At 65.9% G+C, this 19,322-nt stretch overlaps 1 protein-coding gene across 3 annotated transcripts; it reads left to right on the plus strand.

The window, feature by feature from the left end:
- Positions 1-3,513: 3,513 nt before the first annotated feature.
- Positions 3,514-12,282, plus strand: KLF8 (KLF transcription factor 8). Of its 3 annotated transcripts, none has more exons than XM_054839642.1 (5): positions 3,514-3,591; positions 7,455-8,010; positions 8,526-8,652; positions 8,764-8,897; positions 9,833-12,282. In XM_054839642.1, exons 1-5 carry the CDS (start codon positions 3,565-3,567, stop codon positions 10,012-10,014), a joined length of 1,026 nt encoding a protein of 341 aa, XP_054695617.1. In that variant the 5' UTR covers positions 3,514-3,564; the 3' UTR covers positions 10,015-12,282. The 3 variants fall into 3 exon arrangements, with proteins under 3 accessions (XP_054695617.1, XP_054695615.1, XP_054695616.1); XM_054839640.1 differs by lacking the exon at positions 3,514-3,591 and adding an exon at positions 6,664-6,938; XM_054839641.1 differs by lacking the exon at positions 3,514-3,591 and adding an exon at positions 6,664-6,938 and having other exon boundaries at positions 8,550-8,652.
- Positions 12,283-19,322: the final 7,040 nt, after the last annotated feature.

Here is a 19,322-nt window from a genome sequence, read left to right on the forward strand (position 1 = left end):
GGGAACAGCAAGTCTCGCCCGCCGTTGCTTTTGCCTGATGTCAGGCTGGAGCAAGCCAAAACACGACGACAGTTTCCTTCTCCCCACTGCTTGGACAAGGTCAGTCCCTGCTTTTGCTCCGGTCAGACAGACTTTACGGCTTTCTGCACCCAAACCCTGCCCTCAGCGCCGTTCTGCGGAGCAAGAGGATGAGTCGCTGCTGATCCGCATGTTGTCGGAGCCTCAGGAACGTCACCTCCAAGGGATTAACGGAAAGGGCTCTGCTTGCAGGAGACGGGCAGCTGTCATGGCTTGAGGAGAGCAAAAGATGGCTTACGGACGCGATTCCAGCGCAGATTGAAGCACCTTCTGCTGAGAGGATGTTTTCACAGCAGCAGCTGTTCCTGCAGAGACGAAGGAAAGGACGGAGGGCAATGCTGCCTTATTTCTGGGGTTGCAAGGCGTTGCCCTTGGGTTTCCTTAGGGAATAAACTTCGGCATGTGAAAGTGGGATGATGTTAAGGGGGGAGTGTGGGGAAGCAGGTAACAAACCGCCGTGAAGGGAGAGCAGCCCCCATCACTGATGGAGAGCCAACCCTGGCTTGCTGAGCCTCTCTGGGGCCAGCGGGGTGAGGCTGGTAGCTAAAGTTCTGCCATTCTGTTTTCCTAAGCCACGCGTGTTTCGGGGGCTCTCTTGAAATCAGCATTTTCCCTTTGCTCGCTGGCAGAGGCGATGCCGGTGCTGCTCTGTGCAGTCGAGCGACCACCCGCAGCGTGGCTGCAGATACGTAACTCGCTTTCACGCCAGCCGCCTCGGTGGTGTGTTTTGTTTGCGTCTCTACTAAAATCAAACCTCAGGGCCTTTTTTGGAGCCCCAGGTCAGTCGTTGCCAAGGCAGGGTCCTTCCAGCGACCTGGCACCTCTGAGCAGCACCGTGGTGGGTCAGGCTCCAGCACCCTCCGGAAGACCCTTCCCCCTTACGGGCAGCTCCTGCTATCAAAACCACATCCAGGGTGTGACGGGGGCTGCACGCTCAGTTCAAGTTCCCTGGCCGTAGCTAACTCTGCTTAATTGTGGCTTGTAGGCGCCTCACCAGTAGCACCTGCACCATCCTGCAGAGCCTGGAGTCGAGGAGATCTGGTGTCCAAATTGCGTACAGCCGCTGTGACCCTCTGCCTCTTGTCCTGTCACCCCCCACCCCCCCCCCCATCTCCACCAAGAGCCCGGCTCTTCCCTGCACCCTCCTGGTGAGCAGGAGCCCCTGAGCTGGCCCAGCACCCTCAGCCTCTCCATGCACCTCCTGGATGTGCTCCAGTATCCACCTCCTCCTCGTGGTCACAGGGTCCCAAAAGTGCTGGAGAGGGGAGGAACGGTCACCTCCTCCATACCCAGTGACCACTGGCACTTCCTAATGCTCACCACAACCCTTCGGATCCAACAGCTCCTTCGATTTCCCCCCCCCACCTCATCATCCATTTTTCTGTGTTTCTCAAGAAGAAAGGGCAGGAAACGTTTCTCACGCGAGGCGGGGGGGACGGGACTCTGTTAACCTTGAAAGCGGAGGCACGGAGCTACGGCCCTTGCTTTGCCTGAATTGGGGGATCTGGTCTTACTCAACATCGACCTCCTCGCCGTAGGGTGCTGGGTGAAGAGCAAAACACCCCCAATTTCTGGAGTGCTTTATTTATTTTTTTAATTTTTTTTTTTTTTGTCTGCTCCTGAATGGGCAAGAGCAGAGCGCACCATTTCTGTGGCAGGGCGGATGTTTCTGACCCGTGTTCTGCTGCGTCAGAGACACGAGGGCTACGGGTGGCCTTCAGCACCCACCAGCAGCAGGTCCATCGCACCTCCGCGCTTGGCCTTTCGCTTTTCCTCCTTTGCCCTCCCCCCCCCCAGCCCTCTTCATCCTGCTGGGGTGCAGAGCACGGTGTTAGAGCTCAGCGGCGGAAGGGCGAAGCTGAAGGGAGCGCTCGGAGCGTGTGTGTGTCCCCCCCTTTCCCGGGACACCTTCCCAGCTGGGGCAGGCAGGTTTGGGTTCTCCTCCAGGCACACAACTGATTTTTGGATCCACCACCCTTCCGCTGGAGGCGGCGGAGAGGGGTCAGCTCAGTAAATAAATGTGGGGTTCACCCCTGTTCCTGCCCGGGGGGAGGCATTGATGCTGCGGGGCTGGGACTCCCCAGGAGCTGCAGACTGAACCCCCTGCCCCGGGCTCCTTGTCACCCCCCCCCCAGTCACCCTCGAGGACGCGCAGCCGCCACGGAGATCGGGGGGAAGGGGGGGGTGCACCTCAGCTGTGGTTTTTTGGGGGGAGTTACCTGACATTTCAGGGCCTGCAGTCAGTCCTTCAGCTCGATGGTGGGGGGGTGGGGGGCTGGCGTGGGACACCCCCCCGCCATGGGCACAGCGCCTGCTCTCACCGCTCAGCTCCGTTCCCCACAAAGCTCTTGTGGTCCCCAAAACTTCACAGCTCTGGGGAAGGCGAGAGGTGGAGGTTGGCCAAGGGGGGGCTGGTACCCGCGGTGGTGAGGGGGGGGTCCCTGCAGCTCAGCCCGGTGCCTCCCCCCCTGTGTCCGTCCGCAGCCGGGTGGGGAGAGGCCACCACCTCAGCGGGGATCTGCATTTTGGGGGGGGCACGGGGTGATTAACCCCAGCCTGGGGGTGCGCTTGGCCAGTGCTGCAGCTGAGCACTGGCAAACTCAGCACAGGTGCTGCCCCCAGGCAGGGTCAGGGACCTGTGGGGACACCCCGACAGTGGGGACCCCCCAGGAAGCCTCAGACCCCCCCGCGGCTGCAGCCAGGGCCCCAACACCCTGCGGGACCCAACCAGCCCCCCCAAGCTGTGCCAGTGTCCCCCCGCTGGGGTGCTGGGGCAGAGGGGGTGCTCCGGGCACCCCAAATGTTTGAGGGGGGGTTACCTGGGTGGTGGGGGCCTCGTGAGGCAGAGACCCAGGCACGGCTGCAGGCAGTGCCCCCCCCGCCCCCAACCCGTGGGAATGTCCCCATGGGGGGCCATGTCCTGCCTGCGCCCACCTGGGGCACCCATGGGTGCTCAGCCCAGGGTGCCGGGGGTGCTCCATGCCCCTATGGAGTGAGGGGGGTGTGGGTGCAGGGGGATCCTTCCCTCCCGTCACCCGTGGGTGGGGGGACATGGCCCCAAACTGGGGTCTCTGCCCCCCCCTGCCCCCAGCCATTGCTGACACGAGTTCTCCAGGTCTCAGCCCCTCCAGCAGCACGCCCCTCCAGCAGCACACCCCTCCCCCCCCGATTAGGGGGAGGACTCCGCGTGGAGGGGGGGTGTGTGGGGGGGGATGGTAGCAGGTGGGGGAGCCCCCCTCCCCAAACCCTGCATCTGTTTCCACGGCAACGCGGGATGCGAGGGGAGCCGCCCATTGGCTGCCGGTGATGTCACCGCAGGGCGGGGCACCCCTTTTTTTGGGGGGGGGCCCCGGCCCCACCCAAAAAATGGGTGGGGGAGGGGAGCTCCGCCCCACACGGCCCCGCCCCTCCCCGCCCGTGGGGCGTGGGGCCCCACCCGCCCCACCCGGCACCGCCCCGGGGCAGCGGCGGCGGTGGCGGCAGGGGATGCACTCGGAGGAGGCGCGGGGGAAAGTGAGTGAGTGGGGGGCCTCGATCGCCACGAACCGCGGGTGGGGAGGGCCGCTTTCATCTTCCGTGGGTTCTTAAAGGGGCAGCGCTCCACGGGTGGGAACGGACCTGGTTGGGGGTGGGGGGTGGGGGGGGTATTTTGGCAGCGCGGGGCTCAGCGAAGGGGGGGGGAGGGGGAGGGAAGGGCGGGGGGGGCGGTTCCCGCCCCCCCCCGCCCTTCCCTCCCCCTCCCCCCCCCTCACTCCCCGGCCTCGCGTGGGCCCCCCCCTCCGTGGCCGCTTCCGGGGCGGGCACGCTTGGGAGGTCACGGCGGGGGGTGGGGGCCGAGGGGCGACGTCGCGGCGCGCCCCGCCCCGCCCTTCCCCCCCCTCCCCTCCCACGCCCTTTGCTCTTAAAGGGCCCGACCCTCGCGCGTGGCGTGTGCGTGTCCCACGCGCGCGCGCGCGCACACACACACATACACACACACACACACACACACACACACACAGACCGGGCTGCTTGTGGAACGGGCATGCGTGGGGCTGAGGGCAGCGCTGGATTGGGCACGGGGAGCAGGCAGGGATAGGCAGCGAAAGGAGCAGGCAGGGACAGGCAGCAAGGGGAGCAGGCAGGGGAGCAGGCAGGGCAGGGCGGGGTGGCGGCGGCTCCGGAGCAGATGGCGTTGGCGGGACTCGGTGCCCTTCCCCACCCCCACCCCCCCCCCGACCCCCCCCCGCTGCCGGCCCCTGCCTGCGCCGCTGCCCGCCCCTGCCTGCGCTGCTGCCCGGGCTATAAAAAGACGGTACCGAGGTGTCACGGTCGCGTCCCCGGTTGCCCATCGCTGCCCGGAGCCGGGTGCAGATACCGACCGGCTGCCCGCACCCTGCCCGCACCCAGGGCCGAGCTGTGGGGAGCGGACACGCTCGCAAATTCCCTGCCCCCCCGGGGGGGGGGCGAGCTTGGCTTTGGAGGAGCCGCCCCGCATCCCCAAAATGAGGGGGTGGTCCGCAAGGGACCCCCCCACCCGTGACAGGGCTGTGCCAAGCCCGCGGGGGACCCTGGCGTGGGCCCGGGCAGGGCAGTGGGGGGGTGTTTTTTTTGGGGGGGGTGTTGTCCCCCAAAATCCACCCGTCCATGCATTGCCCCCCCGCCGTGGGGAGCAGGGCTGAGCCCCCCACGGGGGGGGGGGGGATCCCCCCGTGCTCGGTCCCTGCCAGACCCCCCCCCCTTTCCCCGCTGCCAGAGGGTGGAGCGGGGAGGAAATTCCTCGGGGAGGTGTGACGGCGGCGGGGTGTGCCCCCCCACGCCCACGGGTGGGGGACACGGACCGGGGGGGAACACACACGCACACGGGGACCAGGCAGGGAGGGATGGAAGGCAGCTGCCTGCATTTTCCCACGCCTGCCCACCCCCCCCCCCCATTCCAAGGTCACCCCATGATTTGGGGGCACCCCACACCCCTCCGTGAGCTATTTCAGGGCAAAAAGGGGGGGGTGTGTCGCTATTTATTCCCGGGGGGTGGGGCAAAATAGAGGGGGTGGGGAGGGGGTGCACAGCGGCACCCCGACAGTCCCCTCAGCCCCCCCCCCCCGGGTGGGTGTCGGGTGTGCCCGGGCTGAGGACGGAGGAATTCAGTTCACTGATTAAAGCCCAGTGGGGTGCGAGGGGTCCCCGGGGGGGAGCAGCGAGGATGGATTGGGGGGGGGGGGCAGTGAGGCCCCCTGCCCGATCGGCTGCCACATCTCTCCCCCCCCCCCAGCCCCTGGGGCTTTGGGGTGCAAGGCCCCCCCCAAAGTGGGGCTGGGGAGGGTCCCCGGGGGGAGGCACCCCTTTGTGCCCCCACCCCCAAATAAGCCTGGTTGTGGGGGCCCCCCCCCGGGTGTGAGGGTGTGGATGTGGGAGTCCTGGGGGAGCTCGGGGGGGTGTTGGGGTTGGGGGTCTCCAGCCTAGTGGGGGGGGGCACAGTTGTGTCCTGAGGGGAAGGGTACCTGGCTGTGGGTGTGTTTGGGGGGGGCCTGGCTGGGGGGTGTTTTGGGGGTCCCGGTGATGTGTGAGTGTGTGCGGGTGTGTTGGGGGGTCCCTGGCTGAGTGTGGGTGTGTTTGGGGGGGGGTGTTTGGGGCATCCTGGTGATCTGTGAGTTGTGTGGGGGTGTTCGGGGTCCCTGGCTTTGTGTAGGGGTATTGGGGGGGTGGCTGGAAGTGGGGGTGTTCGGGGGGGGGGTCCCTGGCTGAGTCTGTGTCTGGGGGGAGGTCCTGAGCTGGATATGTGGGTACTGGGGGGGGGTCTCTGGCTCTGAGGGGGGTGTGTTTTGGGGGGTTCAGTGGTGATATGTGTGTGGGGGTGTGTTTGGGGGGGTCCCTGGTAATATGTGTGTGGGGGGGTGTTTGGGGGGGTCCCTGGCTGTATGTGAGGGTACCCGTGGGGTCCCCACCCGAGTGTGGAGGTGCTTTGGGGGTCCCGGTGATGTGAGTGTGGGACGGTGTATGTTTGGGGGTCCCCGGCTGAGTGTGGGTCTGTGCTGGTTTTGGGGTGGGGGGGGGTCCCTGGCCGTGCGTGTGTGTTTTAGGGCCCCCACCTCCCCCCCCCCCAATCCGCGTGAGAGGGCTGGGAGGCTCCCGGCTGCGTGTGTGTGCAGGGTGTGTGTGTGTGCAGGGTGTGTGCGCTGGGTGTGCCCCGGGGAGGGGCCGGGCCGGGCCGCGCGTGTGTCTGTGTGTGAGGGTGCGTGGGGGGCTCCGTGTGCCTGTCTCGGGGGGGGAAGGTCTCTGCTTGCAGCCAGGTACGTGCGGGGGGGTCCCTGGCCGGGGGGGAGGGCTCAGTGCTGGGGTGATGAAGTGCTGCTTTGGGGGGGGGGTGTGTGTGTGTGTGTCCCGCGGCGTCTGCGTGCAGGACACCCCCACGCGTGCCCACGTACCGGAGGGACCCCCGCAAGGGGGGCGGGTGGGGTGGTGCTGGGGGGTGCCTGTCGCCGCGTGCGTGTTTGTTGGGGGCGGAGGGTGTGTGGGTGTCCCTCGGTCCCGCGCGCGTTGGGGTACCGCGTGTGCGCGGCGTTTCGGCGGGGGGGTTGGGGGGGGCAGGGGGTGTCTCGGGTGGGGCCCTGCTCGGGTGCCTCCCGCGGGGGCTGGGCCGGGCCGGGCCGTGCTTGCAGCCCCTCCCTGCCGCGGCCGGGCCCTTTTAAGGAGCTCCACCCCGGGCCGAGCCAGGGTGGAGCCGCAGGGCCCTTCACACCTCTCGCTCGGCCCGGCCCGGCCCAGCGCGGCTCGGCACGGCTCGGCTCGGCCGGTGAAGCGCGGCGGGGAGCATGATCGTGCCCGCGGAGGGGATGAGCGCTGCGCACTCGCGGAGGAGCCCCCCCCGCGCCGCCTGGGCGGTGAGTGACCCGCCGCCGCCTTGTCCCCTTCTCCCTGCGGGGGGGGGGGCGGGTTGCGCGCAGCGGCGGCGCGGCCCCTTTAAGGCGCGGGGGAGGGGAGCGTGGCGGGGCCCGCCACCGCCCCGCGGGGGCCACGCCCACTGCCCGCCCCGCCCCGCCCGGAGGGGTGCGGGGGGGGGCCCGTGCCGCGGGGGAGGGGCGGGGCCGGCCAGCGGCACAAAGGCGGGAGGGGCGGGGCCGGGGGCGGGGCGAGCGCAGGGGCGGGGTCTCCCCTTCCCGCCTTTGCTCGCCCCGAGGGACCCGCGCTGAGGGCCGGCCTCGGCCTTGACCTTGACCTTGACCCTGACCCCCGGGGACGCCCGCGGCCAGGGAAGCTCTGGGCGCCCCCTCACCCAGCCGGGACCTTGCTGCGCCCACCCCGAGCAGGGTCCCTGTCTGCTGGTTGGGGGAGGCCGGCAGAAGCCCTCCCCGTGCCTCAGTTTCCCTGTCTCCTCACGGGCCGGGGGTCTCTCGCAGGGCCAGGGGAAGGCGACGCCCGCCATGAGCTCGTCGGCGCTGCTGGCTGAGGGCCCCCTCGACCCGCCGGTGCTGCTGGCCGACATCAAGACGGAGCCCCCCGAGGAGCTGCTGGCCAGCGACTGCGGCCAGCCCCAGGCCGAGCCCGTCGATCTCTCCCTCAACAAGTCCAAGGTGGCGGCAGCAGCAGCAGCCTCGGCCCCGCCACCGCCGCCCCCCACCTCGGTGCAGTCCTCCCCGTTGCTGGTGGCTCCCCCGCTCCCCGCTCCCGCCACCGTCTCCATTTCGCCCTCCGGCCTCAGCTCCACCTCGGCCATCCCGGCCGTCCTCTCGCCCGGCTCCATCCTGGCCTCCACACAGGGCAGCGGCGGGCAGCAGATCCTCCACGTCATCCACACCATCCCTTCCGTCAACCTGCCCAGCAAGATGGGCAACCTCCAGACCATCCCCGTGGTCGTCCAGTCCCTCCCTGTCGTCTACACCACCATGCCCACCGACGGCGTCACCGCCATCACCGTACCCCTCATCGGGGGGGACGGCAAGAACGCTGGGTCCGGTAAGGGCACGTGGCGGGGAGAACCCTTGAAATTTTAGGAGAGCGGGGGTCCCACCGGGTGCGGCTGCACCCTGAAGGGGATCCCATTTGTCCACCCTGGGGTGTCCCCACACCTGCCACCTTCACCCAAAGCCCCCCCAGGGCCTCAGCCCCCAGGCTGTGCCCCGAAGGGGACACCCGGGAAGGGCAGGCGACGCACGGGGCATGGCCCTGCCCGCCCCCCTCCCACTGCTGGCTGCCTGCCTGCCCGTCCTGCCCGTCCCTCTGGCTGCCTGCTGCCGGCAGCTCTGGTGTCAGATCAGCAGCTCTGTGCTCCATGGCGCGGGGTCTTCTCCGTCTCCCCTGACTGATTTTATTGGCTTGGGTGGGGGAGCAGCATTTGGGGAAATGCAGGAGCAGGGGGAGGGGGTTGGGCGTTTTGGCGTGGGGGTGGGTTTTGGGGTTTGGTTTTTTTTTTTGGGTGTCTCTGTTCTCTGCTCACGAGCCTCACCCCCTCCCTCCTTGTTTCTCAATAGCTTTTCTTTCCCGCCCCCCACCAGTGAAAATTGACCCGGGCTCCATGTACCCCATGGCCATGAGCAGCGACAGCGAGGACAGCGCCTCCGAGAGCGGCCCGGCCCCTTTCCAGGACCTCCAGAGAGAGTGAGTGTTCCCTCTGTGCGTCCCCCTTCTTGTCCCCCGCCGTGGCCCCAGGTGCCCCGGGGGTCCGTGGCCGCAGGGGCCGTGCCCTCCATCCCTCCCTCCTCCCGGCAGGCCGGCGGCGCGGGGGCAGCGAGCCGATTCCCCCGACCTGAAGAAGAGGCGCATCCACCAGTGCGACTTCGAAGGCTGCAATAAGGTCTACACCAAAAGCTCCCACCTCAAAGCTCACCGGCGGATACACACAGGTAGGGGCCAGCGCCGCACCCCCCTTGCCCGGGGGAGTCAGGATCAGTGCCCCTGGGTAAGGATGGGCTGGGGCACCCGGCGATGGGCGATGGTGCTCTGTGCCGGGGTGCAGGGTGGCTCTTTGGGGGTGCTGGCACCCTGTGTTAGAGACTGGGGAGGTACTTTGGGGTCTCAGGGTGGCTCTTTGGGGGTGCTGGCACGCTGTGCCAGGGCTGGGGGTGGGGGGGGGCTTTGGGACTGGGGGCACTTTGGGGGTGCTGACACCCTCTGCCAGGTTTCAGGGCGTCCCCTTTGGGGGCACTTGGGCTCTGTGCTGGCCCTTTGGGGGTGCTGGTACCCAAGGCCATGCCTCCCACCCCCAGGTCTGGTTATGGGGTGCTCCCTGGGGTCCTTGCCACCCCTGCCAGCATTTTGGGGTCCCTCTGCCAGGGGGGCTCCCAGTGCCCCCATCGTGTGCTCAGCACCCCCCTGGGCTGGCCCTGCGGGACCCCAGGCTCTGCCGTGGGGTGCGGCTGCAGCAGACCCCGGGGAGGACGGTGTGGTGCTGCCACTACAGTCGCGTGGTGCCTGTGGGAGGGTGCCACAGGCGGAAGGCACCCCGCTGCCCCCCCCATGCACGGGGGTGCCATAGTGAACCCCATGGGGTGTCCTTCGCTGTTCCCTGGGGGGTGACTGGGCAGTGCTGCGGGGGGGGGGGGGGAGAGGGGCGCGCACCCCAAAATACCGTCTCTGGTCTTGCCGGCGGCGTGGGCATGGTGCTGAGCCCTGACACCAACACTCTGTGCACCCGGTGGCGCCAGTGGACTGCGCTGGGTGAGCCTGGGGTGGGTGAGGGCGGCGCGGAGATGCCGAGGGGCTCCATGGCCGCGGCAGCCCCGCTGCAGCCGAGAAACCCCGTCTGTAGTGCTGACCCCCCTCCGCTCCCGTGGCGCAGGCGAGAAGCCCTACAAATGCACCTGGGAAGGCTGCACCTGGAAATTTGCCCGCTCCGACGAGCTGACCCGGCACTTCCGCAAGCACACCGGCATCAAGCCTTTCCGCTGCTTGGACTGTGACCGCAGCTTCTCCCGCTCCGACCACCTGGCCCTTCACCGCCGGCGGCACATCATGATGTGAGGAGCCAAAAGTCCCTGGGGCACCTGGCTGGGATGGCGGACGGCAGAAAATGGGGGCACATCCCCCCCCCCCCCCCCCCCCGCTTGCGGAGGGACTGTGGGAGCGGAGAGGCTGAGCTCTGCCTGCGGTGAGCAAACTGTGGCCGCTCCAGGAGCCCCACCAGCACAAGATGTAAAAAGTTGGTTTCTGGACTGGTCCTCCTCCTCCCTTGCTCCCGTTCCTTGTTTTTCCTGGGCGTCTGCTCCCCACTCGCAATGTCTGGAGGCTCCTCCTTGACTCTGCCCGGCATTCACCTGACCTCCGGACCTGCGCGTCGGCCTCTTTAGCCTCTTGCCCGTCTCGTGCGCTCGCTGTCCCGGTCCCGTGGGCACAATCCGGGAGCCACGGCAAAGGGCAGAGGCGGGGGGGGTGGGGCGGTGGGCTCTGCCATTGCCCCCCGTGCAGTAGCTGTCGGCCTCTGCCCTCTCCGGAAAGCCGCTGCCTCTCCATCCCCAGCCCACGGCGTGTCCCCATCCCCACAGGAGAAGGGACCCTGGCACGTCAGCTCCCTCTGTGTCCCTCGGCATGTGCTGGGCTTCACGGGAAGTGCCGGGAGCAGCAGGAGGGCCAGGAAGAGAAGAAAAAGGAAGAAGGGGGGGGGAACAACCCAACAGCAACCCAGAAACGAGACCACCACCACCACCACAAAAAAGGGAAACTTTGCGGAACGTTGAACTGTGATTTTATGGAGTTTTAAGGGGGGGTGGGATGGGATGGGGAGGGTGGGGGCCACTAGCTCCCGGGTTTTTTTTGAAGACTATGGGACAATTGAACCATTTCTAAGTTAAAAAGGCAGACTGTGGCCACACGCTTTTCTTTTTAATTGTAATTATTATTTTTGTGGGGTGCCCGCCCCCCTCCTTGCCAAATCCCCCATGGTTGCTGTGGGCGCAGCCCCACTCCCATCGTGGGAGGGTGGCAGGATTCGGGGTTGGAGCCTCAGGGCTGTTGGGTGGTGGGAAGGCTGATGGGGGGCTGTGACACCCCCCACCCCAACCAGTACCTGTGGGGCTGCTTGGGTGTGTGTGTGGGAGCTTCCCAAAAGCTCTCTTTGAACCCGTGCCTTTGGCTTGGGGGATGCTGGGCAGCCTGGGGAGGGGGAACTGGTGTGGGGAGGCGGCAGAGACCCCTGGTCCCTGATGGAAAAGCTGGAAAACTGCCCGGCGGGGTGTTGGTCGATGAGCCAGCAGCGTGCCCGGGTGGCCAAGGGGGCCAACAGCATCCTGGCTTGTATCAGAGCTAATGTGGCCAGCAGGACCAGGGCAGTGACCGTGCCCCTGTGCTCGGCTCTGGTGAGGCCGCACCTCGAGTGCTGGGTTCAGTTTTGGGCCCCTCACTGCCAGAAGGACGCTGAGGTGCTGGAGCGTGTCCAGAGAAGGGCAACGAAGTGGTGAGGGGTCTGGAACGCAAGTCTGATGGGAGCGGCTGAGGGAACTGGGGGTGTTCAGCCTGGAGAAGAGGAGGCTGAGGGGAGACCTGAGCGCGCTCTACAACTCCCTGACAGGAGGGTGTGGCCAGGTGGGGTTGGTCTCTTCTCCCAAGGAACAAGCGATTAAATGGCCTCAAGTTGTGCCAGGGGAGGTTTAGATTGGCTATTACGAAAAATTCCTTCACTTGCAAGGGTTATCAAGCCCTGGAACAGGCTGCCCAGGGAAGCGGTGGAGTCACCATCCCTGGAGGGATTTAAAAGACATGTCGATGTGGTGTTTAGGGACATGGTTTAGCGGTGGACTTGGCAGAGTTAGGTTAACGGTTGGACTTGATGATCTTAAAAGGTCTTTTCCAACCTAAACGGTTCTGTGATGCTGTGCGTGTCCCCGTCCCGCCGTGTGTCCCCAAGCCGTGCTCGCCAGCTGATTGAGCTTCTCCCAGGGCTGCACCCCCGCGTCCTTCCTTCACCCGGCACGGCCCGCACCCTCCTGGGAAGCACTGGCCTAACAAAGGCGAGAAACCCCACGGGAGGGGGGGCTGTGAAAACCCTTGGGGTTTGGGGGCTGCTCTGATCCCCCGAGGCTTTGGGGTCGGCCCCCTGGGACCCCAGTGGCCGGGGGCTCCATCTTGCCCCCTCCCGTTTTCCAAACACTACAGGATGTGTGTGTGGGGTGCGTTTCTGTTTTCTATTTTCTTGTTCAAAAAAAACCCAAACCAAAACAAAAAAACCCCAAACCCAACCGACATGCAATTTTAAACTCTTGAGCTGTGATATTTGTACAAAACTGTTTGACGGGGTTTTTTTCTACACAGGAATAATATTGAAAGTAGATGAGTTTCCTCCGTGTGTGTCTTGCTTTGCCGCAGTGGCGGGACACGAGAGGGACTGGGGCCAGGGCCGAGCGTGGGCAGCGGGAGCCCGGAGGAGAGGGGCTGAGCCGGGCAAAACGATGTTTTTTTGGGATTTTTTGGGGTTTTTTTTGTTTAATAATCTCTCCTTTCGCAGGAAGTGAGGAAATTGCAGAGCTGTGGAAAAAACCATGGCTTTTTCCTTCCTTTTTGAACATGTCCAGCGAGCCGCTCGCTGGCCCCTCGATTCGGCAGTGACCCGTGCGATGGAGATGGAGCGGGGGGGTCCCGTCGGGGTGAGCCCCTCATCCCCCTCTGACACCCCCAACCCGCCTCCCCGCACCCCCGGGCGGTGGCAGAGATGGGGGGTGCCGGTGTGCATCCCCCCCCCCGGCACCGGGGCAGGGAGAAGGTGCCAGAAAAGCCACTGCCATCCTCCCCTCCGGCTGCGACCTGTTGGCTCTGTGGCCTGTTAAAAACGGACTTTTTAAAGGCAAAAGTGACTTTTTAAAGGCAAAAGTGACTTTTTAAAGCAGCTCAGCCCGGGGTGCCCCAAACGCTTGGGGCAGGGCCGGGTTTTTTGGGGAGTTCGCTGCTCCCCAGCCACCACGGCCCGGCCGAGCCACTCTCCGGTTTGCCGATGGAGGAGCAAACCCGCAACCGTGCGGGAAGAAGAGGCTCTTTCTCGGCCAAGGGGAAAAACCCGCGGCGAGGGCGTTGCGCCAGGGTTTGGCCTTTCGCGGATCCGTTTGTGCCCAAAGCGGCATCGGCCCGCCCCCCCCTCGGCCCCCCCCGCAGGAGGCTGCGCTGGCCAGGGCACAGCCGGAGCTCCTCGCAGGCCGGGGGTGTGGGGGGCAGAGCGCTGCCGGCGCCCAGGCGCTGTTTGCCCCCAGGGAAGGGAAAAACGGCTCCGGGTGTGCGAGAACGCGACGGCGGCCCCGGAGCGGCCGGCCCGGCCCGGCATGAGGGGAGCGGGGGAAGGGGGGGAGAGGGGGCGGGGTCTGAGGGGAGGGCGGGGCCGTGGGCGGGGCGAGCGGAGGGGCGGGGTCTCCCCGACTGTGCTCGCCACGAGGAACCCGCGCTGAGGGCCGGCCTCGGCCTTGACCTTGACCTTGACCCCCGGGGACGCCCGCGGCCGGGGCAGCTCTGGGCGCCCCCTCACCCAGCCGGGACCTTGCTGCGCCCACCCCGAGCAGGGTCCCTGTCTGCTGGTTGGGGGAGGCCGGCAGAAGCCCTCCCCGTGCCTCAGTTTCCCTGTCTCCTCACGGGCCGGGGGTCTCTCGCAGGGCCAGGGGAAGGCGACGCCCGCCATGAGCTCGTCGGCGCTGCTGGCTGAGGGCCCCCTCGACCCGCCGGTGCTGCTGGCCGACATCAAGACGGAGCCCCCCGAGGAGCTGCTGGTGGGGCATGGTGCTGCCTGCCCTGCCTGCAGCTCTGCCTGCAGTTCATCTGCCCCCCCCTCTGCCCCCCCCGCCCCGGACATTCCCAGCTTCCCCCCCTGGTCTGGAGCAGGGGCCCTGGATCTCCCTTCCTGCAGACAGGAGCAGGCAGCTGAAAGGGGTACACCCCCCCCCCAAGTCGTGCCCCCCTGTATCTCTCTGCTCCATGGGGGGGGGCTTCTCCATCCTGACAGTATTGTTTTGGGGGGGAGCAGCATCTGGGGAGCTGCAGGAGCAGGGGGAGGGTTGTTGCTCTGGTGTGGGGGTTTGGGGTTTTTTTGGGTGTCTCTGTTCTCTGCTCACAAGCCTCACCCCCTCCCTCCTTGATTCTCAATAGCTTTTCTTTCCCATCCCCACTTTGGGGGTGCTGGCACCCTGTGCCAGGGCTGGGGGTGGTCCCTTAGGGGCTTGGGGAGGCTCTTTGGGGGTGATGCCAGGCGCTGGGGGTGCAGCCTTTGGGGCTCAGGAGTCTTTAGGGGTGCTCCAGCCTGGATCAGGGATTGGGAGGGGGGGGCTTTGGGGCAGTCAGGGGGGCCCTTTGGGGGTACCAACACCATCTTTGGGGGCTCGAGGGGGCCCTTTGGGGGTGCTGGTACCCAAGGGGGCACCCTCCTGCCCCCCACCCCCCTCTGGTTATGGGGTGCTCCCTTGGGTGGCCCTGCTGGGGCTCCCCCCTCCAGCCACCTCCCAGCACCCCGGGGTCCCTGTGCCAGGGAGGGCTCCCGGTGCCCCATCGCATGGCCGGCGTGGGCGCGGTGCTGAGCCCTGACACCAACACTCGTGCACCCGGTGGCGCCAATGGACCGCGCTGGGTGAGCCCGGGGTGGGTGAGGGCGGCGCGGAGATGCCGAGGGGCTCCATGGCCGTGGCGGCCCCGCTGCAGCCGAGAAACCCCGTCCATAGTTTTCTGTGGGCAGGTGGCAGTAATTTTTGCAGCGCTGATCCCTGTGTCGAGAAGCCCCGCAGACGGATGCACCCGGGACGGCGGCGCTGAGAAGTTCACCGGTGCCGAGAGCTGACCCGGCACTTCCGCAAGCACCCCGGCATCAAACCCTTCCGCTGCTCGGGCTGTGACCGCAGCTTCTCCTGCTCCCACCACCTCGCCCTTCGCTGCCTGTGGCACATCACGATGTGAGGAGCCATGGTCCTCCTCCTCCCTTGCTCCCCTGTTTTTCTTGGGCGTCTGCTCCCCACTCGCAATGTCTGGAGGCTCCTCCTTGACTCTGCCCGGCATTCACCCGACCTGCGCGTCGGCCTCTTCAGCCTCTTGCCCGTTTCATGCGCTCGCTGTCCCGGTCCCGTGGGCACAATCCGGGAGCCACGGCAAAGGGCAGAGGCGGGGGGGGCTCTGCCATTGCCCTCCGTGCAGTAGCTGTCGGCCTCTGCCCTCTCCGGAAAGCCGCTGCCTCTCCATCCCCAGCCCACGGCGTGTCCCCGTCCCCAGGACGCACGGGACTTCACGGGACACGCCGGGAGAACACAGGAGGGCCAGGAAGAAAAGAAGGAAAGAGAAAGCAGGGAGGAGGGAGAACCAAACAGCGACCCACCAGCAACCCAGAACCGAGACCACCACCACCAAAAAAAGGGGAAACTTTGGGGAATGTGGAACTGTGATTTTATGGAGTTTTAAGGGGGGGGTGGGACGGGGGTGGGGAGAGCGGAGGCCACCAGTGTTTTGAAAGACTGTGGGACAGTAAAATGACTTTTAAAGCAGCTCAGCCCAATATCCCCTGAATGCACTGGGCTGAGAACAGCCCCCAGCCCGGCAGGGCTCAGCCTCAGCGTCCCCCAAATCCCTCTGGAAAAAAAAGCGCTTGTTTTCTCTCCCAAATTAACAAAACCCCAGGGAAAGCTCCGTGTCCCCACATGGGGATGCTGGTGGTGACGGTGGCTGGGACAGCGCTGGGGTCGCACCCCAAAGGGTGCTGAGACCTGGTAGGGGAGAAACTCACCACACCGATGGCGGCGACACCTCCGGCTGCGTCCCGGTGTCACATAGCACCCACAGGTCTGTCCCCATGTCACCTGTCCCAGCTGCCGACCATGGCTTTGTCGTACCCCCCGAGAGGAAAACCGTGTCACCCGCTGTCCCCAGGTCCCAGCGCTGGCTGAGCCCATGCTGGCAGAAATGTGGGTTTGGGGCAAAATGCCTTTTTCCCTGTTTTCCCCCCATCCCGGCCCTGGTCCCCCTGTTTTCCCCGACAGTGGGTGCGATGCTGCGGGCTGATGGATGCTCACTGGGAGGAAGAGGAGGAGGAGGGTGATGGGGGGCTCAGACCTGCTGCAGCTCTGTGTGAACGCGCTCTGGGTTTTGCAATGTCCCCGTGCTGAGGAGCCACCGCTGCTGGGCTCCAGTGGCCGTAAATTTTTACCCCAGTGATGGGGGGAGTTGTGGGGTGTCTCTGCCCTCCGCCACCCCCCGATCCGTGCAGAGCTGCTCCCCCAGCCCATTGTGTCCTGGGGACACCCTGCAATATCTGGGGTGATGCTCTCGGACCAGCCCTGCCCTGGCACCACCACCGCATGAGCCGCCGGCTGCCCGTCCCTCCCTCCGTCCGTCCGTCCGTCCGTCTCGCTTTGCCTCTCCTGCGTGTGGCCGGGGCCGGGCGGTTGGCTGGAGCGTGACGGCCCGTGTGTCATTACCGAGGCGAGGCAAACACTTGGGCCCCTGAGCAAACATCCCTCCTGCCCAGCCCCGCTCGCTTGCCACCACTGAGGGCTGAGCTCAGGGAACCCCCAGACCACCCCCCCCCCCAACCCTGGCACCCTTTCCCGGGACCCCCATGCTCTCTCCATCTCCCATTTCACCCCCTTCATCCTTTCTCCTGTCTCTAGGAGACCTTTCGTGGCGCTGGACCTCAGCACCCCCTGCTCCCTCAGCACCCCCCGGTCCCTCAGCACCCCCCGGTCCTACGGGTGGGTGAGCTGCAGGGGTGGGCGCTGGGTGAAGCCCCCAGGTCGCTGGAGGAGACACAGAGTTGTGGGGTTGTACATCCCTACGCCAGTCCCCTAACCCGGCACGGGCTGTAGAGGATGCTGAGGTCCTGCAGCGGGGTGCTCACCCCTCCCCGGGGGTGACAGCACCATCTCACCAGGTCCAAGCCCTGCTTCCTCCCAGCCTGCTCTCCTCTGTAAAACCCCGAGGGCACTAATTGGCCTTAACTGCTCTGAGGAGCCTCACCTGAGACCTCCACCCCCAGCCACGGAGCCGGAGCCCATTTAAGCTCAGCCTGGGGCTTCTAGTTCTTCCCTAAGCTGCATTGTGTCTGGCTGAGCCCCACTACAGCCATGGACCCTGCTGGCTCCCCAGCCTGACCTCAGACCTGCCTCATCCCTGTGAACCTGGCCACTGCAGGCAGGGTTGTCCCTCCCTTGGGAGCTGCTGGCCCTCACCGTGCCCCACGCACAGGGACGTGCATCTCCTGACCTCCACGGTGAGGCCGCAAGCAGCGGCTAGCAAAGCTTCTCCACCCTGAAGCCATCCAGGACCTGACCCTGTGACACCCCCAGGTGACTTTTCCGTGTGTCTGAGAGCCTCTGATACCTGCTTGATGTCCAACCAACACCACTAAGAGGTCATCTTCAGCTGCAAGACCTCCTCGTGCTCCACCACATCCCAGCTGGGGGCCTCCCTGGCTCCTGGGGGCTCTTTCCCCATCACCCAGCTGCCCTTTTCCGTCGCGTCACCTTACATCATGGTGAGGCTAAAGATTCAGCAAGCCTAAAACTGCTTCTCCCCTGTGGATGAGGAATGGCTGCGTGGGGGGATTGCAGCCTGCCGGGGAGTCCCCGCTTGGCTGGTGGCATCCCCCCCTCCCTGGGGCATGCAATGGGGTGGCAATGCCTTCATCCGTGGGGTGTGATGCTCATCCATCTCCTTGCTCTGGGGTCACCCAAGGTCCCTCTGGCCGGTTTCTCGGCCCTTTCCCGGTCCCGGGGTGCTGGGGGCCTCTCCTGCCTGCCAGCCCCGCACCGCTCAGACTGGTTTAGCAAGTGGATGGGGCGGCCGCTTTCCCTTTGAAGGGCTCCCGGGAAGGATTTGATGGCTGGAAACCTCCCAAGGAGGAGAAAGGAAAAGACAAAAAAAGGTGGTTTTGGGTTTCGGTGGGGGGAGGCGAGGTGGCGGGTTGCTCCGGCAGCTTTGCAGACCTTTGTCTCCCAGCGGTGGTGAAAGGCAAGCTGCGTGGGGGGGGTGCACCCCTTCTCTGGGCAGCTTGTGTCTCCAGCAAGGCTCCCGACCAGCACCGAGGCTGAACTGGGAGCTCCTGGCCCAAATCTGGTGTGGCCTTGCCCCAGGGAGGCAGAATCAGAGAGGACTTGGGGATGTCCACCACGGCACAGCGAGAGGTGGGTGCTCCAGCCGCCGCTTTGGGGGTGGACGGGGGAGTTTGGGGGGCTGCAGCAGGGTGAAGAAAAGCTGCTGCAGGAGGAAAGCCAAGGCTCAGCAACCCCCAGCCAGGCTCTGGTTCCCCTTTCCCTGGCCACCACCTCCTTGGTGGGATGTCCTGTGGGACCCTGGGTGGGGATGGGACCAGGGCTGCCGTGCTGGGCTGTCACCCGTGTGGGGTGGCTACTGGGGGTCCCTTGTGACCCATCCTGGCCGGTCCCCACCAGCCGGTGAGGTCTGAGGGTGAGTGTGAGCCCCTGGGGACCGGCTGGGGTGCCTCTGGCTGCCGGCGGTGCCAGGGATGGTCTGGGAGGTGGGAGCTGAGACTCATTTCTCAACCTGATCCAGATTTCCTCAAACTTCGAAGCCTTTCTTGCCTTTTAGCTCAAGTCTCTGTAATTCAGCCCAGGGCTTCACCTCCTGGCTCCTGCACCTTCTGCTCACCGGTGAGAGGAGGACCTGGGTGTCCTTCCTCGCCATTCCCATGAACCCCGAGTGCTCGATCCCCACCCAGTACCGGGAGGGGGGGATCAGGGTCTGGCTCCCCGGTTCTCCCTCACCACCCACCAGCACGCCCCATCCCCTTCTTTGCATTGCAAAGAGGAGACTTCAGCTACAGCCCCGGGGTTGAGAGCCCCTTCCAGCTCCACCACGGACCCTCCTTCACAGGATCTCCCTTCCCCAAACCCCCTTCAGCACCTCGGTGCCAGCCTTCCCCCGCAGAAGGGGATTCTGTACCCAGGGAAGGACGGGAGGGAAGTGGGTTGCGCAGCCGGGTCAACGGGAGAGCCGCCGTTATCGCTGTACCTCGCTCGAGCAAGATGTGCTGTCCTCGGTCTCGCGTGGCAAGTGGGGACAAAAACGGGACCTTAGACCAGCGCTGGTCGGGGTACGTCTGGCTCTGCGGGTGCAGCATGGCGGGGGCGTACGGAGCAAAGCGGCGTTGATAGACTCAAGGCCGTTTCCCTTCCCGCGGGGCCGGCGGCAGATAAGGGTGCTGCGGGTGGCTTTGGCCCATCCCTGAAATGAAAAGCTGCTCCGCCTTGGGAAAGCATTGCCACACAGCCCGGCGTGCGCCCTGCTCCCGGGAGTGGGCTTCATCCGGCCCCCTTGCTGCAAGCCCACACCCTGGTGATGGGATGGAGAGAAAAGTAACTCCTTTG

This window comes from Grus americana, chromosome 12 (assembly GCF_028858705.1).
Source record: "Grus americana isolate bGruAme1 chromosome 12, bGruAme1.mat, whole genome shotgun sequence".
Taxonomy (NCBI): Eukaryota; Metazoa; Chordata; class Aves; order Gruiformes; family Gruidae; genus Grus; species Grus americana.